The sequence below is a fragment of the Taudactylus pleione genome, unplaced genomic scaffold, assembly GCF_031769625.1.
Source record: "Taudactylus pleione unplaced genomic scaffold, aTauple2 ptg001594l, whole genome shotgun sequence".
In the NCBI taxonomy this organism is placed as follows: domain Eukaryota; kingdom Metazoa; phylum Chordata; class Amphibia; order Anura; family Myobatrachidae; genus Taudactylus; species Taudactylus pleione.
The window spans coordinates 533163-553542 of record NW_028285991.1 but is presented as its reverse complement, the minus strand read 5'-3'; the positions used below and the strand labels follow the sequence as shown (position 1 = coordinate 553542).

The window sequence follows — 20380 nt, the reverse complement described above, 5'->3', positions numbered from 1 at the left end:
TACGGCCTCAATGAGACAATTTAATTAAACAATATATAACATTCTGGTCATCATTACCATAGAGCAGTGATTTTCAACCTTTTTTAACTCGCGGCACACTACACAAGATTTTAAAATTGCCAAGGCACACTATCCGGCGATGCGGTGTGCGCGGACTATGAAAAAACACACTACATTAGTTCCCACAGGAACAAAACACACTACATTGGCCCCCACAAGAATAAAAAACACACTACATTGGCCCCCACAAGAATAAAACAATTCCATTGGCTGGCCTAACAGAAAAAAAAAACCACATTGCTCCCCACAAAACAAACAACCATACCACATTGCGCCCCACAGAATTGCTCCCCACAGAAAAAGAAAACTATGGCTGGCCCCACAGAAACAAAAAACAAAACAAAACACATTGTTCCCCACTAAATAGGCAAATATATGGCTGGATAACATATGGCTGGTTCTCACTAAAAAAAATGACATGACTGGTCCCCACAAAACCCACATTTCTTCCCCCCTTGTCACTCACACTGCAGCAGGATTGCGTGCAGGCGGGTTTCCAGGCAGGCTGCAGAGCCTGCCTGGACAGAGCGCGGGCTGGCTGATTGGCGCAGGGTAGTTGGCTGGCAGAGCGGGCTGGAGGGCAGTAGACAACGTGGCGTGCTTGACCTGTGATGTCACGCCGCCGCATCTTTGCAGGGCACTACCCGGTCGCGCCTGAGTCTCCCAGAGGAGCTCAGCAGCCCGGGATGCTGAAGTACAGTAAAATGTGCCCGGTGGCTCTGACAGCCCCGCGGCTCACTTCACAACCGGCCACGGCACACTAGTGTGCCGCGGCACACCGGTTGAAAACCGCTGCCATAGAGGGTTCTGGTTATAACTCAGATGTCCCACATTCATTTTCTTTTCGCCTCTACCTCCAGTTTTAAATTAAAACTAAATGTTTTGTATAATCCTTTTGCATATATATATATATATATATATTCATGCATGCATGCATATATATATATATATATATATATATATATATATATATATGTATGTATGTATGTTGGTTGGTTTAATCATTAGTGGTTATTAATGTATCTTCTAATTTTCGGGAGCTCGATCTCTTCTTTATCTTGACACATTATTCATGTTGGTCAATAATTTCAATGGATTAGTTGTAATGAGAATAATATTATTATTAACAAATTATATTGTACATTAGAAGATCATACGTTTTTTTCTATACAATTATAAGCTCAGGATTTTATTACACAGGGTTTATTAGTTTTATTGCAATAGATCATTAAATTGTTGTAACAAAAATAATGGTATGGTCCTATGTATAGATCTTCAGTGTCTTCACTTGTATTCTGTACAGACGTACATTTTACATATTATCATCCATTTTTTATAAATATTTGATTGGATAATAATTCCCTTTTTCCTGTAGGAATATATATCACATTATGCGATATATGTGGATATGATATCGACAAACATTGTCCCATATTGGTGATTATTAATTAAATTAAATTTCCAGTTGATAAGAATAAATCTTAGTTTTATAAATGGTATCCATGGCTACTGCATTCTATGTTGCTATATTTCAACATGTATGTATTGAGTATACATGTAGGCATCTCAAAGTAAGACTAGATCAGTACATTTGAATGTATAAATTGTATTGTATTTGTTTCACCATAATATGTGAGTCTAGAATGTCTATCCCCCTGAACGGCACCAGAGAGGTATGCCAGTAGTTAATTTCCTGATTAGGATTGGAAATCAAAAAATCCGTACACACCAGGAGGGATATAATACAGCACCAATAGGTAGAGAACTATCCTCTGATGAAACCGCCGTGTCAGGACGGAGAAACGTATCAGTTGACTTGTGGAACGCAGACACATATATAAATAAGTGTCCAACACCAATCCTTGCATTTGGACAGTACTGCAGAGGTTCCTCCCCCTGGATCTGGGGTAGAGGCCAGGACTATTTCACTGAACTCCATTTCACCAAAAGGAGTGGACGGATGGTAACGTACCAAACACAGACTAATATAAATTGCAGTAATAGTATCACTAATCTGCATACCACAAGCTGTTTCATCTATATGCTAATCGACTGTGATTAAGCTTTACCACTAACCTGCATACAACTGGCTGTGATTGGATACCATTACTAACAGCTCTTATTACATGCTTGCTGGCTGTGATTTTACATCTGTAACTCATGCTTTGCTACCCATATTCTGACTAAACCGGTGCTAAATCAATTTATGCTAGAGTGTTTTTTACTCACATGACTGTGAAACCAATTTTTTTATGTATTTGTTTTTTTACGTAGTCTGAGCTGGATCCGTGCCAAATATTGTGGCGTTAAGCATTATTAATTAATCCACTTGTATTCAATTTGAATGTAAAAGGTTTTAAATTGTATTATGTGCAATAAAATTATAAATATTCCTTAAACCAGCAGCCATTTATTAGCGCTCCCATTGTTTTTAGTTGTGTGGTATTCTCAGTAATTGGTGGAGTCCCAGATCCACCTATGTGGTGGCAGCTGTAGTGTTTTTTTTTTCTTTCTAGTTTTAACTATTGTATGGTGATTAAGATTATTCAGTAGCGCCCAATATTTTACACTTCTTTTTCTTTTCATATACTGGTTGGTGAGGCTGCTCATTTAATAAATATGTCTACTTTGAGGTGCCTAAAACAACGATTAGAAAGAAGGAATAAATATATGACATGTTCAGATCTGACTAATAATGAAAATAGTGAAATGTCATCCAATGATTTCCATAAACTGTTTAGATTGGAAACACTGTGTATGGCAGAGACCAGGCATTGGTGGGACCAAACTACTTTGCGGAAATATATTGATAATAAATTTATCCCTAGGGGTTTACGGATATTTAAATCCGCATCCTTTAGGGATGATGAAGTATTTCTTAATAATTGGAATAAGATCCTAGATACTTGCTGCTTCCAGTTAATGGAGCTTTTGATTGACTACAGGGGGAATACAATTAAAAATTCACTGGTAGAAATTGAGAGAATTCAAGAACAATTAAAGTCATTTGAACAACACTTTAGAGTTCCAGGCTAAGGTAAACAAAAAATTTAAGGAATTTGAAAAGTCAATTATAGAAGTGAAGGACAAAAAATTAGAGATAGAGGAGATTATGAAAGGGGGAGGGTTAGAACCTATGATATTTTTTTTTTGGGGGGGGGGAATTCCAATCGAGATCTGGTAATCAAAATATTCCTCCTACAGGTTCCTTTTCTAGCTCAGGTGCCCACACCGTCACTAAACTCTATTCATATCGGTCCCCCAAATTAATCTTACCTCCACGTTACAGCAACCCAGATAATCTTATTCACATCTCCCCCACAAATGCTATCTCTCTATCCTGTGCCCTCTGGAATGCCAGGTCAGTATGTAATAAACTGCTCCCCTCCCATGATCTTTTCATCTCCAACTCCCTGAATCTCCTAACCATTACTGAAACCTAGATCTCACCCTCTGACACCACTTCTGCTCTATCCTCTGGGGGCATTGCCTTCTTCCACACCCCCCAGCCTGGGGATCACCATGGTGGTGGTGTTGGAATCCTTCTATCCACCAGTTATTCCTACCACCTAATACCCTCTGAACCATCCCTTAGATTCCCCACATTTGAGGTTCATGCTATATGCCTCTTCCAACCAGTAAACCTCAGAGTAGCTGTCATTTACTGTCGCCCTGGCTCTCCCTCCAAATTCCTTGACAACTATGCTTCCTGGCTCCCTCACTTTCTATTCTCAGATCTTCCCTCCATTATCCTAGGTGATTTTAATATTCCTATTGACATCCCCACAGAATCCTCTGCAGCTAAACTCCTTACCCTCACCTCTTCATTTGGTCTCGCCCAATGGACCTCATCACCCTCCCATGTGAGTGGGCACTCACTTGACCTGGTCTTTACTCACCAATGTGATATTTCTGATTACTCCAATTCCCCCTCTCTGACCATCACCTTCTCTCTTTTAACCTATCACTCTCTCCTTCCCCTCCTAAGGCTACCATTACTAAGCGTAATATTGAGGCTATTGACACTGTTGCTTTTTCCTCCCTGCTGGACTCTCTTCTCTCCCCTATCCTTTCTCTCTCCTGTCTTGAACAAGCTACTTCCCTGTACAATTCCTCCCTTCTGCTCTTGACTCTGTTGCTCCGGCAAGAACTACTCACTCTCGCAGATCCACACTACAACCCTAGCATTCCAAATGCACCAGATACCTGCAAAAGTGTTCAAGAATTGCTGAGCGTCCATGGAGAAAATCACGCTCTAAGGCTGACTTCCTCCATTTCAAATTTATTATTTCTTCCTACCGTGCTGCCCTCTCTCTCCAAACAAACATATTTCAAGAACCTCATCTCCTCCCAGTCCTCAAACCCCCGGCGTCTCTCTGCCACTTTCAACTCACTCCTCTGCCCTTCCCCTCCTCGCTCTCTGCCCTTGACTTTGCCACCTACTTTACATCTAAAATTGACTCCATATGTGAGGACATCATATCCCATCAGACCCTCAGCACCCCTCCCCTTCTGTCTCACCAACTCTGACATCCTTCGCCCCTGCTTCTGGAGAGGAAGTCATGGCCCTCATCCGGTCCTCCCCTCTTGACCCATCCCTTCCAGTCTCCTCTCCTACCTGTTCCCATCTGGCTCACCTCCTTAATCTCTCCCTATCATCTGGTACTGCATTCAAACATGTCCTTGTCTCCCCCATTCTTAAAAAACCTACCCTTGATCCTAACATACTTTCAAACTATCGACCCATCTCTCTTCTCCCTTTTGCTTCCAAACTCCTTGAGCGTATTGTCTACAACCGCCTTACCACCTTTCTTTCCTCCCACTCCCTCCTTTACTCATTTCAATCTGGCTTCCATTCTCTCCACTCCACTGAAACTGCCCTCATGAAACTCAGCAACGACCTCCTTGCTGCCAAATCCAAGGGCCACTACTCATTCTCCTTGACCTCTCTGCTGCATTTGACACTGTAGACCACCCTCTCCTCCTGCAAATCAGTTACTCTCGGTTTACGTGGCACTGCCCTCTCCTGGCTTTCCTCCTACCTCTCTGATCATTCCTTCTCCGTGTCCTCATGACTCCTCCTCCCCCCACTTCCACTAATAGTAGGATTTCCCCAAGGCTCTGTTCTTGGACCTCTCATTTTCTCCCTATATACGTCCTCTTTAGGTGAACTCAAACTCCTTTGACCTACAATATCATCTCTATGCTGATGACACTCAAATTTACCTTTCCACCCGAGCTCTCCCCCTCGCTCCTTACCCGTATCTCCAAATGTCTCTCTGCTGTCTCTTCATGGAGGTCCCAGCACTTTCTTAAACTTAACATGTCTAAGACTGAGCTGATCATCTTCCCACCCTCTTCCACTACATCACTTCCCACAATTTCATTATCCCCACTAGCCCCAAAGTGCGCTGTTTTGGAGTTATCCTAGACTCCTCCCTCTCCTTTAAACCACACATTCAGCACCTCTCGCAGTCCTGCCGTTTCCACCTAAAAAATATCTCCAGGATCAGACCTTTCCTCACCCAGGATGCCACTAAAACCATCATCCACTCATGGGTCATCTCCAGATTGGACTACTGAAACCTTCTCCTAGCTGGCCTCCCAGTCTCTCACCACTACAATCGGTTCTAAATGCTGCTGCTCGGCTCATCTTCCTCTCCAGACGTTCTACATCTGCTTTCCCTCTAGTTCAAGCCCTACACTGGCTCCCCTTCCCCTCCAGATGCCAATTCAAGGTTCTTACACTCACCTACAAAGCCCTCACCAAATCCTCTAATTCATACATTTCTGACATTCTCTCCCTTCACACTCCCGCCCATCCACTTTGCTCAACAAATGCATGCCACCTCTTGCCAACTGATTACTTCCTACCACATGCAAGATTTTGCCCGTGCTGCTCCCTACCTTTGGAATGCTCTCCCCATCAGACTCTCCATCTCTCTACAAATCTTCAAACGGACTCTCAAGACCCACTACTTCATCAAGGCCTTCCAGCACTCATCCTAACCCACCTTATGCTCTTTCCTCCCTATCTTCCCCTTCTGTGTCACACCTGTCTGCCCTTCTCCTTTAGAATGTAAGCTCTCACGAGCAGGGACCTCTTCACTCATGTGCTTCTCTTTACATTTTCTTCTACTCTCTACTCCCCATAAGGGCACGTGACTGCCAACTCCCGGCTGCTTATTGTGAGTGCTTTAATCGCTATTGCAGCAATGTATAAATCATGTCCTTGTCCTGCACTGTAAGTTACTTGTTTCTTGTTCACCTATTAGTTCTATGTACTATGTAAGGTGCTGCACAATAATGTGGTGCCATATAAAGGATAATAATAATTTCAAATAATTGTCACATTTTCTAATCTGTAACCTCCTTTAAAGAGGATGCTGCAGGAAAGGGTAACGTAGCGCTCCTGATCAACCCTGTAACATGAGCTTTTATCGTTGGGGGAACTTCCCATTTGTTACACTCACCAAGTACAAATGGGTATGGAGGTTATATTCCTCGTAGCATGGAAATGCTTACTAGGAATACTCCATGCCTCAGACATAAGATTCATCAGTTGTTCAGACTGAGGAAAATAATCCTTAGCCACCTTCTGATGCCTAAAGACCGGAGCCTTGGCTGTCAGAGGAGCCTCGTGTTCCTCTATAACGAGGACAGATCTAACCGCTCTCACCAGCCAGAGGGGACATCCACAAGGGACTGATTGTTTTCTTCCACTTCGTAAGACCCAGAACTCTGAGTATCAGAGCCTGAAGAACAGTCTGAGTTGTTCAGGCAACAACTGATGAGAACCTCTTATGCACCTGCTTTACCGCCACAGGTCTATTTGCCTGCTGCTGAGCTATAGCCGGCGGCTTACTGACTAGTGAGCAGTAGGATTAACCCAACATGAATTCACAGGGCACATATATATAGGATGCAAAAGCTCTGAACACCCCATCGCATGAGGCAATACCATAGCTGGATCCAGTGCTTCTGCGAATTTGTCCACTAAGTGCAACAAAACCTGAGACCACCAGGGTGGCTCTAGCACAGATGTACAGGTAGCTGTTTACAACAGTTACTACGCAATCCATCCTGGTTAACATCCTGCTCAGACTGGCCTGCCAAACAATACATACATGGTCTTAGTACTGGCAGATCATCCTTCTAACCCTTACCTTTAGACATGACAAATGCATAAATGGTATAAGGTGTACAGCATAAATGCAATGTGACTTTATCAAAGAAAAACCCCCACACAGCTTCAGAGGGATGAGGAGAAACAGTGATTAGGTATAACTGACCGTTTGGAAGACAAAAAGGCAGTACAAATACAGCAGCTAGCATTAAAGTCACATACAATTGCTATTGCAAATGGACTCTGAATCACCTAACCAGCCCCACAGGGGTAATTGTAGGATATAGAGTGCTATATACCAGATACAAAGGAGAGGTATACAGGGAGACAGACCAACAGCTACAGCAGTACACACACACACACACACAAACGCTAACTGCGAGCGTTTCACCACGAGGTGGTCAAATATAGCAAACCAGACGCAGAAATCTGTACCGGAAGTTGCATCTGGGTTGGTGGAGGAGCAGCCGGGGGAGCACCTATCTCCCCTAAGCTGCGATTTTGACGGCACAGGTACGTTGGCCTCATATTAGTAGACGCTAACTAGTGCATCTACTATCCGTTCCCGGCAACAGACAATATGGCCCCGTCCACCTTAGGGAGGACACGTCACACGAGGCCTTCACCTGCACCCGATGTTTCCTACACTGGATGCCAGGACTGCCGCACACTATTCCCCGTGAGGAATTGATTACCGGTCATCTCCGTGCCTAACTGCAGTCCGGACCTCAGCAAAAGCAGTTAGCTAAGCCACTCTGAAAGCCTCAGTACATATAGCAGTACTGGTGTTTCGGCGGAGGTAGAAAGAGTTGCAGTACCTGCGTCGTTAACAGCACCTGGTACTGCTAAATTCAGTAGTTCAAAAACGAAGGTAAATCATAAAATAAAAAAGCGTCGGACTTTACTGCCTAGGCAGTCCCGCTGTATACCAGGTGCATATTGCCGCGCACCAAACAAAAAAACTGAATGCCTGTGGCCGAGGATGGAGTATATAGGGAGGAGGACCAGTGCATGATGTGAGCTTCAAAACTGTTTGGTGCAATGGATCGTTCCAACTACATACCCCAAGGTATATCCTGTGGACCCTAAAGAAAGCAAAAAGGTTTCAATATCTCAGTCATGCTAAAACAATTCTGTATTTTGGAATATTTGGATACGGGAGACTCAACCTGTTATTGGTTCGTATAGTAGGGATATGTAAATAGGCATCCTGTATATCCAGTGATGCCATAAAGGTCCCCTGGTTCCAAAGCTAGAATGATGGGCGGCAGGGACTCCATGCAGAATTTGGGAATACGAAGAAATTTGTTAAAGTGTTTTAAATGGAGGGTGGGTCGGAGAGAGCAGTCCTGCTTCTGAACTAGAGATTGGCGTAAAAACCGAACCCTTTCTGGGATGAGCAAAAGGAATGATGACCCGAGGCCATGAGAGAGCGAATAGATGCCTCGAGAGCTTCTGCCTTCTCCGGCTGTGTAGGAAGGTGGGTGGAAAAGAACCTTGAATGTGGACGATGATAAAAAGGTGAGAGCTTATCCTTGAGACACCACTCCCCTGACCCAAGCGTGTCGTGGTCCGCATCCACACTCTGAGGTCCCCCCCGGAGGAAGCCCATTCGATCATGACTTGCTCGTTGGTTTTAAGGCTGGACATCTGGTGGACCAGGGTTGTTTACCTCTGGGCTTGGAACTTTTAGGAGCAGAAGCCTGGGTTCTGTGGAATGGCTGACCTCTGGCCTTACCCTGAGGCCGCAAGGAACTAAATGCTTAAGTCCTGAGTTTCGCAGTCGTGACAGATGGTAATATAGCCGATCTGGATGTAGCCAATGTAGTCACAATCTTTTCCAATTCAGGACCAAACAGAACGTCCCCTGAAAAAGGAAGGGCTTCCCGAGCCTTCTTAAATTCTGTGTCTGCTTTCCAGGAGCACAGCCAGAGAGCTTTTCTGGCCGCCACTGCCAAATCAGAAACATTAGAGGTCAAAAGACCCGAATCTATAGTTGAACATATCAAAGAAGATATCTGAAGCAACTGTAGTAACCAAGTCAGCTGTGTGCGCCAGAGGCGATACCTTCTTCTAAAGTGTATGAACAGTGGCCCACAGCTTTAACTGCCCAAGTCGATGCCAAGGCTGAACGATCGAGAGCCCCCGTGTTTAAATAAATGGTTTAATTTTGTAATCTGTAGGATCTTTGAGATGCCATGTTAGGGAGGAGGAATGACTGAATAAGCAGAGTAAAGCGGGCATCCACTGGGGGAGACTCCCACTTGACCCTTTCTGCAGGGAGATCTTCTAGTCATGCAGAAGATGGAAATTCCACCAGTCTTTTAAAGACAGGTGCCTTGGATCTAGGAGGTTGCTCAGATTCCTCAACTAGTAGAATAGTCTTAACTGCTCTGATCAGAGCCTCCACGTCTACTAGAGCCTCTTCTAGGACAAATGTCTCCATGTCTGAGGTAATGGAAGTTCTAGCCTCACCATATGAGGATCTCTGAATCCAAACCGCAGGCAGATAATAGAGTGGAAATTTCACGTGGAGCAGGTCTATGCCTAGGAGCCCTATCTCTATTCAGTATCTGCTGAAAGGACATGGACGCCTAAGCTAACCACTGGACAGACTGGGACAGTTTGCATCCAGGGTGGCTCCACCATGGGAGCTGTGGCACAGTAACTGAGACAGGTGGTGCTGGCATTGACATACAGTCTAACATTGTGACATTACCTGAATTAGGTGAGACGCTCAAGCCAGTTTTTGAGAAGCCATAGGCAAAATGACTTGTTGCAGGGCCCCAAAGCAATTAACACACAGACTGACATGCTCCAGATTCTGAGGAGAAATTATACTAAGACATTGTTTGCTAGAGCGCGATGCAGTAGCGCCAGCCTCTTTAGTAATTTTATTTCTGGACTGTAAATTGCAGGAAAAAAGAACAAAAAAACACACACTAAACAATTATTAAGGTGTAAACAAATCAGAGTCTTACAATGCTGGTATACAGTGCCTGTACTAGAAATATACCTGCTTTTGCCTTAGCAACCACCAGCTAGGTATACAACTAAAACTAGTACTCACCCCTGCAAGGGATGTACCCTCAGTGACCAGCCCCAGCAGCACAGATATGAGTAAAGTACACTTTCATACACCATATGCTCAGACCACACTATGCAGAATATGTGGGCAAAGCTCAAACCAGCCAATTTTAGCAGGAAGGAGCCAGGAAAGTAGAGCAGCTGCTGGGAGCAGGCTACCAGAGGAGACAGGAGCCCTGCTGCACACTCCAATGCTGAGAGTGGGGTAGGAGTGAAGAGAAAACATGCCTGGGGCATCCCTGGCGAACAGGGAAGTGCCCACCTCTCCCGGCTGGTCTAAACCCCAGGGAAATAGTCACCGCTGCAATAAAGCAGCCCCTGCTCCAATACGAAGACTCTGGTGGTCTAGTGGTAACAGCCACTGACTCACTGCTCCCTGCATGCAGGGAGCAGTCTTACCTACATATCCCCCGATGCGTGTCGGCTGTAGCTGGTGGCTCCGTCCTGTGGCTGAAGTCACTGACCCAGTCGCCAGTGCTGCAACCACAGGTGCTGGGATTGGTGGAGCAGCAGTGGGGCGTCCTATAGAATACCTTACACTAAAACTATAAAAGTAAATTAAATAAAAAACAGAGGACCACCTAAAGCAGCCCCCCCGTATAAACTGGTGCCCAGCTCCTGCTGGCACCAAACTGAAACTGAGGTCCAGTGCCTGGGATCGGGTTATAGAGGAGAGGAGCCTGGGCTTGTGGGTAATTTGCATTAACCATTTGGTGCCCAGACTCTCCTCTCCAGTCTATACCCAGAGTTGACCCTGTGCCCCCTAGTGGAGGAAGAAGAAATATGGGTTTTGCACTGTTTGTGAAAGGGGTATAACCCACATCAGTGGTGGATTACACTTTATAGAGAAGATGCTTTTTGCAGTCAGTTGCCAAATAATCATGATAAACACAAATTCTCTTTGTAAGCTAAAAATCACAATGGCCATAACCCAGTGATAGCATTTCTGTTCAGATTTGCCGTTGCCTATCTTAGTATACTGTCAATGTAAGAGTCAAAATACAAGATACCACTGTGGGTGTTTTGGAAGGAACTAAATGATTTGGTTTCAAGTCATAGGATTGAAGCCATCCCTTAGGTGGATGGCTGTCAGGATTTGACAGAGAAAACGGTTTGTGTCAGGGAAAGAACACAAAAGGCCTTTGGAAGGCCCATTAAAGAAGGGGGGACACAGGGATGACGGCAGCATTGTACCTGTGCAGTCTGAGCTCCAGCCCCAACCATTGTGATAATTTGGTAAAACAGCAATGCAATCACAGGCAAAGGAAAACTTCCATTGTTTAAGCATTGTTGTTCCTGATGGCTATAAAATGTTGTGCAAGTTCAAACACTCCAAAGAGAAAAAAAATTTACAGAATGAAGGAGAGAGAAGGGCTCCCTTATTTTCTTTTAGGATGTGAGAATGTGTAATCAGTTATCCAAAGTTAGGAACTAACTTTTAAATTATATCCTAGATCACAGGTTCTCAAACTCGGTCCTCAGGACCCCAAACAGTGCATGTTTTTTCCAGGTCTCCTCACAGAATCAGAAGTGAAATAATTAGCTCCACCTGTGAATCTTTTAAAATGTGTCAGTGAGTAATGAATACACCTGTGCACCTGCTGGGTGACCTGGAAAAGGTAAACTGTGTGGGGGTCCTGAGGACCAAGTTTGAGAACCACTGTCCTACATAATGCATGCAGCAACCAACAGCATTTGCTATTCCACTACCTTAGGAACCACAACCAGGTGTACCCTTCATCATAATCAGATTCCTGAATAGCACTGAATAAAGTTAGCACTTTCTAAATAAGATAATGAAAACATCTTTAGAAATATGTGGAGAATGTGTAACAATAAAGAAATAAATTAGCCATATCAACCTTGTTAGTTTATGTGTTACCCTTTAGATAACAGTGTTCTACCAGAATGATAGCACTATACTGTGACTAATGTATTAGTTTAAACTCTGCTTCTATAATTTTTTATTAGTATTAAACTCACTCCTTACAATTCACCTTCTATGGTGTCATTCCATTCATAGCCTTTTTATCTGTGCTACATGAAATGTGAAGGCCAAATTCATCAAGAATATGTTTATGATATACCAAGGTAATGGTTCCAAATGTGTTCATTTTTTAGCCAATTTACTTCAAAAAGTTATATTTTATTAAAAACTAAGCAATCCTTTACATTGATTCCAAAATGAGTCTTTGCACTTGTTTTTGTCTAGCTTTGGTTTATCCCAGGAATATCATTCCAGCTTTCCTTGTGTAAGTACAAACTCATACAGACTAATGTAGTACATTTTAATTGTCAACTGGTTGCTATAGAGTGCACTGCTCCCCTTTTCTTCAACATTTTCTGAAGGTTATAGGCTACTTGAAGGTCCAATAAAACAAAAAACAATTTCCAAGTGAAAATAAAAGATAATATTGACTTATTATACGGACCTCTTAAACTAATATTTAAAATGCTTTAATTTCTTTGAAAATATATATAAAAAAAAGTTCTTATGGACCTACCTTAAAGCATCACAAACAAATCACATCACAGCTCAAAATGTAAATTTTTTTTTTTTTAAAAAACTGTTTACAATCGGACAATAACACAATTTAAATGTCATATCTGCATTCATATTTTAGAAAAAAAAAAAAAAAAAAGTCATCCTATAAAAATGTCAGCTAAGCCATGCACGCAGCGTCAGTCGGAAAATCACAACCTTACGAGCGTTAGAATGAATGAAGGGGCAAGTTTAATGCCTCTTACAAACTGGACCTGCAGGTATTCTGCCAAAGAGGAATTAAAACATCAGGGCATCGTCAAGTACTGGCTGTACAATTTAGGAACACTGAACCAATAAAAACGCAACAGTTGCTGCATGAGAGCAGGGAGCTTCAGCAAATGTAGGGAAGGTACAAGTTCTGTCCAAAGTGCAGGGTACTCCCAGAAGGCACTTCCCTACATAAACAAGTGAGACACTCCTCTAACAATGTCAAGATAAAACAAAAATGAGTGCTACAGAACAGGTTAGGACTCTGAGAAAAGGGGGGAGAAAAAAAAAAAAAAAAAGAGCTAAACAAAAAGGATTCAATGTGATCCATTCACTGACATGTCACAGAGTCTCATCTTTGCTCCTTTGCTTTTCCTCAAAGTCAGCACTGAGACGGTCGTGGTCCTTGCTTTCGTGCTCACGCTTATGGCCTCGGTCATTACTTCTGCTCCTCTTACGTGGTTTCTCCCTGCTTGAGCTGCGCTCCTTCTTCCTTGACTTTTCAGAACTGTCTGTTCGCCCACGGCTACTGCTCCTACTTCGTTTGTTTGTTTTCTCTTTATATCGGTTTGACCTCTCTTTACTACGGCTTCTCCCATGAGTGTTTTTACTAGGGCTCCTACTCTTCCGTTGTTTCCTTTCTTTGCTTCTGCTATGCCGCCTTTCCTTACGGGACTCTCGCTCTTCTCTGTGTCGCTTCTCCTCTCTGTCTTTTCTCTCTTCGCTCTTCTTGCGTTCTTTTGAACGCTCTCTGGGTCTATCTGCATCCTTTTCCCTGCCATTGCCCTTTTTGTCATAGTCCCGCTTTCTGCTCCTCTCATTTTCTTTTTCACGGTCTCTTCTGTCTGTCTTGCGGTCTCTGCTTCGACTTCTTGTCCTATGCCTCTCCCAGCTTTTACTTCTCCTACGCTCAACTCCACGTTCATTACTTCGTGACCTCCGTTTTTCTTTAGATTCCCGTTCTAACCGCTGACGTTCCTTTTCACGCTCTAGTTCCCTGTCAAAGCTTGATGCTCCATGGTGTTCACGGTGATGACTCCTACTTCTTGATCTCCGAGGGCTTATGGATCTTTTAGGTGGAGACCTGAAATAAAGCAAATGCACACATTAAAATTAGGCTGAAATATAAAAAGAGCTACATAGCATAAAAAAGTAGTTATATAGGTTACCCAAGAGTTCTGTAATTCATCATCAGCTTATACCCCTTAGTCTAATTTTTTGATATTGCTATAGTGTTTTTCTTTCCCACTACTGTGACCATGTATAGCTTATACTCAAATGTTAAAATAGCTACCAGAACGGTGTTGTAGGGTAACAGTTGATTACAAGGGGATAGTTGTATAGAAGTCTGCCTGTGTACTCTCAGACCAATACACTGTCATATATGCTTATTAAGGGCAACAGCAATGTACATTGCAAGGATAATGTGCAATCCTTTCTTGAATCTAGAGTGTTAACCAACCAATGTGATTTCTTGTGAGACCGTTCTTCATAGGTTCACAGCTCTTACTATAAAATAACTTTGTTGCAAATGGGGAGTACAATTATTTTTTCCCCAACAGCAAAGATTACTTGCTATCGTGATTGCACCCACTGTACAGCACTGCTTACCGTATATACTCGAGTATAAGCTGACTTTTTCAGCGCATTTTTTGTGCCGAGGGGGTCGGCTTATACTCGAGTGAAGTGTAGCGCTGACCGGACGGAGTTCGGTCAGCGCTACACACTGCCAAACACACAGCAGCCGGAGCCGGCAGCTGCGTGTTTGGTGTAATCAGCAGCCGCTGAGAGTCTGTCAGACTCTCAGCGGCTGCTGCTGCTCCCACTGCGGGAGCCATCTTCCAGCTCCCGCAGTGGGTAATGGGAGACACGTCGTCATGACGACGTCTCTCCTATGCAAAGCAGCCGGAGGAGCGGATAGCGGCGGGACCAGGAGCGGGGGCTTCAGGTAAGTAATTTTTTTTTTAAATTATGATCACGTCTCTCTCTACTGGGGGGGGGTTTGGGGAAGAGGAGGAGGAGACTACAGGGGGCACTACCAGGGGGCACTAAAGGGGGATTACCACTGGGGGAACTACCAGGGGGGATTACTACAGGGGGCACTACCAGGGGGCAATTACTACTGGGGGCACTACCAGGGGGCGATTACTACAGGGGGCACTATAAGGGGTGATTACCACTGGGGATACTACCAGGAGGGGATTACTACTGGGGGCACTAAAAGGAGGGGGGGGGGGATTACCACTGGAGGCACTGAAAGGGGGGATTACTACTGGGTGCACTATCAGGAGGGATTACTACTGGGGGCACTGAAAGGGGGAATTACTACTGTGGGCACTACCAGCTGCTGCCATTTCCCACTCTAGGCTTATACTCGAGTCACTAAGTTTTCCCAGTTTTTTGGGGTAAAAGTAGGTACCTCGGCTTATATTCGGGTCGGCTTATACTCGAGTATATACGGTAATAGGTCAGTACTTTATAAATACAAGATGTCAAATTACATTTCCAGTAAAACAAATATGAAACAATTTATGTATTACAAATGCTAGAATATAAACCCAGCAGCAGTGGTAAAACATGCAGGGAGATGATCAAAAAAGTGAGGTCACCTGGATCGCCTCCTCTCTATGTGGCGCTGAACTTCCTCTACCTCTTCTGCCTCTTCCTTCTTGATCTTTCTTGGCCTGGTTTTGATTTGCTGGTCTATGTGTTTCTGCACCGGGACAGGAATCCGTGGGAAGAGTGTGGAGAACCACTCCAGTTTGGTAAGGAAGGAACGAAGCATCTCCCCTATTGTCATTATACAGCCTCCACCAGCCTTTACATCCAAATCCTGCAAATTAATTAGGAGGAGAGAGAGGGAGGCCACTGTAAGACATTGTTTATCTCTAGTCCCATGAATCAACACAAATCAAGTTGCCCATTAGTCAGGATTTAATTTTGACCTGAGCGATAGTAAAGGGGAAATGTGTAGCAGTTCTGGTTTATGTCGCCTGTGTTTTGTATAGTACACTGCAAAATTCCTATAATCGTAGCTTTACTGTAAGCAAATGGTTCTTAAAGGGAGTAGTCAGCCCAAACTCATCTAGTAGTTAAACTTCAATCTAAAACATTGGGTCCAAGTAGATCAACTTAGAGCTTTTAATGATCTATTCAAAACAATGGGCAACAATGCCACAAGTGCCTGGAGTAGAACATAACTTCAATATTAAAAGTGGATTTAAAAATATTAAATTTAGTCTTATCCAACAGACTTGTTTTTGATTGATAAACTGCTTAAAAATGAACACCAATGCTGCATACACACCTATAGATATATCTGTCTGGTGGGAAGGAAAATCTGGTTATGTATGGGAGCAAACAATAGAAATTTGCCCACAAACACTGGAAAACGGACCAGATTGTCATTCCCACCAGACAGATTGGACAGATATCTATAGGTGTGTATGCAGCTTTAGTATTAGTATCAAATGAACTCAATTTCCCTTGCTCCCATTTAATTTCAGCCCTGTACATATTTAAAAAGGCGAATCTTGAGGTAAAACATCTTGCACTCACACACATGCATGTGTTCAGATTAATTTCGCCCAATACAATTGCTGCAGCACAAAGATCTAGAGGAGAAAAAAGCAAATTAGCTTAAGTAAATGAGGGTGGCTGAATGCTGAATGGTCTTGGGGTCACAGACAGCACTTTTTTGTACAAAGCCAGTAGAAATTATTTAAAAAAATGTGATATCTGTATCTAAAAAAAACCACAAGGCATTCAGGTTTTTATATATGAGTTAAGTTTTAAATAAAATCTGCCATTTTCAAAATCACAAAAGCCAAGTCCATCTTTTTTCTGTAGAATGAAGATTGGCTTTTGAGTTGTGTGCTTTATTGCAAAATGGTTTATTTGCATTAGTAGTGCAAAACTTCAGAAGGCTGAAGATCAAAGTCTGACCCTTCCTGCAGTTAGCTTGCTCCTACCTGTACTTGTGAATCACAAATGAATACTAATGAATATTTAACACCCTGCCAAACAATGGCCAACTTCATGCAGAAATTGTAAAGGTGGGTTCAAAATAAATTAAACAGCTGTGACAAAAATATATTACATTTAGACACTAACACAAGTTATTTACAAAAAGTTTACAAAAAAATCTGCAGCCATTTTAAGTTTACAACAGCATCTGAAGAGCACAGGTTTAATTTTTCTGAGGTAAAGCACAAAAAAGGAGACTTATGTTGCTTACCTGTTAAGTCTCTTTCTTCGACTCCATTGGGGGCACAGGGATGACACTGGGTATAGCCTGGAGGAGAGTCTGGGCACCAAATAGTTAATGAAAATTACCCACAAGCCCAGGCTCCTCTATATACCCCGCCCCCAGCCACATGCCATCAGTTTAGTTTGCAAGCTCATGGCAGGAGCTAGGCAGAGGAGAAGGAAGTCCAGCATACACACAACCATACAAACCATGGCAGCCGGATAGGTCACCAAGGAGACACACCCCACCCTGTGCCCCCCCTATGGGGTCGAAGGAAGAGACTTAACAGTTAAGCAACATAAGTCCTTTTCTTCTTCCTCCACTAGGGGGCACAGGGATGACACAGACATCCAAAGATGTCCGTTATGGGGGGACACTCCTGAGCTGCAGTGAGCACAGAATGCTTGAAGGCGGCGCCCGAGGACGTAAAAGTATCAAAGGCATAATACCGGATGAATGTATGTGCATATTACCATGTGGCAGCCTTACATAGCTCGTCTGCAGAAGCCCCACAGCGCGCTGCCCAAGAAGTCCCCACTGACCGGATGGAATGGGCAGTCACCACGGCAGGGGTTGGAAGGTTTGCCAAGAAGTAAGATTGGCGAATCATGAAGCGGAGCCAGCTGGCCAAGGTCTGTTTAGTAATGAAAATAAGTGTCAGCCTATTTGGCGCTCACCTAATTGTACAAGAACGGATATAGGAACCACAGTATGTATGTATATATATTATATTTATTTACAACTGATACACAAGGGGGATGAATAAAAGGTGGAGATCAATAAAAAATGACAATGAATTAATGTAAAAAAAATATAAAGACCTGAAATTAAGACCTTGTAAAAACGAATATCATGATCAAAATCAATTAAGACCTTGTAAAAATATATAAATAATACATATAATGAATGATAAGAATCAATAATGTCCGTAGCAGCTGTTGCAGATAAAATAGTTTCTTTTAAAGCAGACATTTACTCCTGTAAGACCGTGACTCTGGTATTTAGTAGTTATCCTGAGAATGTAACATGGTATCCAGTTTCTAGTTGAAATGTAGCAGGGTCTTAGCAGTTGTATCTAATTTTGGTTTTATCCTGGTAGTTTAGCTGAAATGGATTAGGTTAAAACCCTCCCGTATGTCCAGGACTCCGCATTTAGTAATGTTTGGTGCCATCTTACTGGTAAGTCAGCGGCTGTGTTAGTCCGATGTGGTGAGTATACAGGCAGGCAGCTGAAGAGCTCTCCTGGTCCTCATCGCTTATGAGCTCTTCTCAGCGCGGTGTCCTTGTCTTCCTGCACCGTCCGTACTTTACACAGTGATCGGAAACTGTGTTCTTCATCTGCGTCCTCCGGTCATCTGGGTGGGTGGATGTCTGGAGGCGTACCAAACGTGTTTCGTACATTAGTGACGTACGTGCTTCATCAGGGACTCTGTACTTAGTCTGTGTTTCAAGGGTATTTATAGAGGAGCTGCGGGTGTTCTTTGCTGTTTAAAATGCTTAATCAGACAGTCAATCATCGTTACTCCTCAAGCTGCTGTTTTTTTGAGCTCCAAATCAGGTTGTCAATCATCAATAGTCCATGGGGTTGCTGTTCTATTTCTTTGAGAGTTCACATGTAGAATATAATTGCTCTATGTATTATGTATCTTATGGTAATATATGAGATAAATGAAAAATGACAGTTACAAAGTAGTATTCTAAAGTCTTCAATTTTAATTAGACTATACATGAATTAAATCAAATTATATAAATAAAAATGGTCCTGCCTCAAAGAGACATGGGAAGATATTAAAAATGAAAAAAAAAAAAAATATAAGGAAGACAACTTGAATACCATTATGAGTGATAAAGAACTAAGGCCCTGATTCAGAGCCGGACGCTCTGACCAGAGCGCTCGCTCTGAATCAGGGCCCACCTCCTTAACTATGGAGCGTCCTCCTGGACGCTCGTATAGCTGTGGGTCACCACCCACATCCTATACGAGCGTGCAGGATGATGGTCGCGATGGTCTTGACCATCGCCAGTGTGAGCAGAAGCCTGCGGTTGAGTTTCTCAACCGCAAGGCCAGGAGTGATTTTGGCTCTATCAGAGCCAAAATCACTCCCACTGACATCACTAGTGATGTCAGTGGGGCCGGCTTCTGACGGTAGGCGTTCCCTTGGTAACGCCTCCGTCTGGCAGGCACGCCCCCGGCACGCCCACCAAAGGGGGCGTGCTGTCAATCAACATCGACAGCACGCCCCCTTTGATCAGACACAACGAAAGTCCTTCGCTCGTCGCATCTCGCGCATGACGGAGCTCCCTCCGTCGTGCGCATGCGCAGTGCACACCATCGACCCACTTGCGAGCGGACAGCCGCTCGCGAGTGGGTCTGAATCAGGCCCTAAAATCATATACTAATATAGATTTCAATTTATGAATATGATGGTCATGTCACACATCACATACAGTGCATCCAGAAAGTATTCACAATGCTTCACTATTTCCACATTTTGTTATGTTACAGCCTTATTCCAAAATGGAATAAATTCATTTTTGTCCTCAAAATTCTACACACAACACCCCATTACTGACAACGTGTAAAAGTTCTTGGCGATTTTTGCGAAAATTATACATACATACATACACATATATACACTCACAAATGTAATAAAATAAGAAATCACATATACATGATTATTCACGACCTTTGCTCAATACTTTGCTGATGCACCTCAAGTCTTTTTGAATATGATGCCACAAGCTTGGCACACCTATCTTTGGGCAGTTTCGCCCATTCCTCTTTACAGCACCTCTCAAGCTCCATCCATCAGGTTGGATGGGAAGAGTCAGTGCACACCCATTTTCAGATCTCTCAAGAGATGTTCAATTGGATTCAAGTCTGGGCTCTGGCTAGGCCACTCAAGGACATTCACAGAGTTGTCCTGAAGCCACTCCTTTGATATCTTGGCTGTGCGCTTAGGGTCGTTGTCCTGCTGAAAGATGAACAGTTGCCCCAGTCTGAAGTCAAGAGCGCTCTGGAGCAGGTTTTCATCCAGAATGTCTCTATACAATGCTGCATTCATCTTTCACTCTATCCTGACTAGTCTCCCAGTTCCTGCCGCTG

The 20380-nt window shown here is 43.4% G+C and overlaps 1 protein-coding gene across 3 annotated transcripts in view; it reads right to left on the bottom strand.

Moving 5' to 3' along the window:
- Positions 1-12809: 12809 nt before the first annotated feature.
- Positions 12810-20380, bottom strand: part of PRPF38B (pre-mRNA processing factor 38B) — a 43947-nt gene continuing 36376 nt past the window's right edge. For all 3 annotated transcript variants that reach the window (XM_088464121.1, XM_088464123.1, XM_088464122.1), the window contains exons 5-6: positions 15635-15858; positions 12810-14109 (exon numbers count right to left, since the gene is read on the bottom strand). In XM_088464121.1, coding sequence (XP_088320247.1) covers positions 13368-14109; positions 15635-15858 — 966 coding nt within the window. In that variant the 3' untranslated portion in view covers positions 12810-13367. The remainder of the gene's footprint in view (positions 14110-15634; positions 15859-20380) is intronic.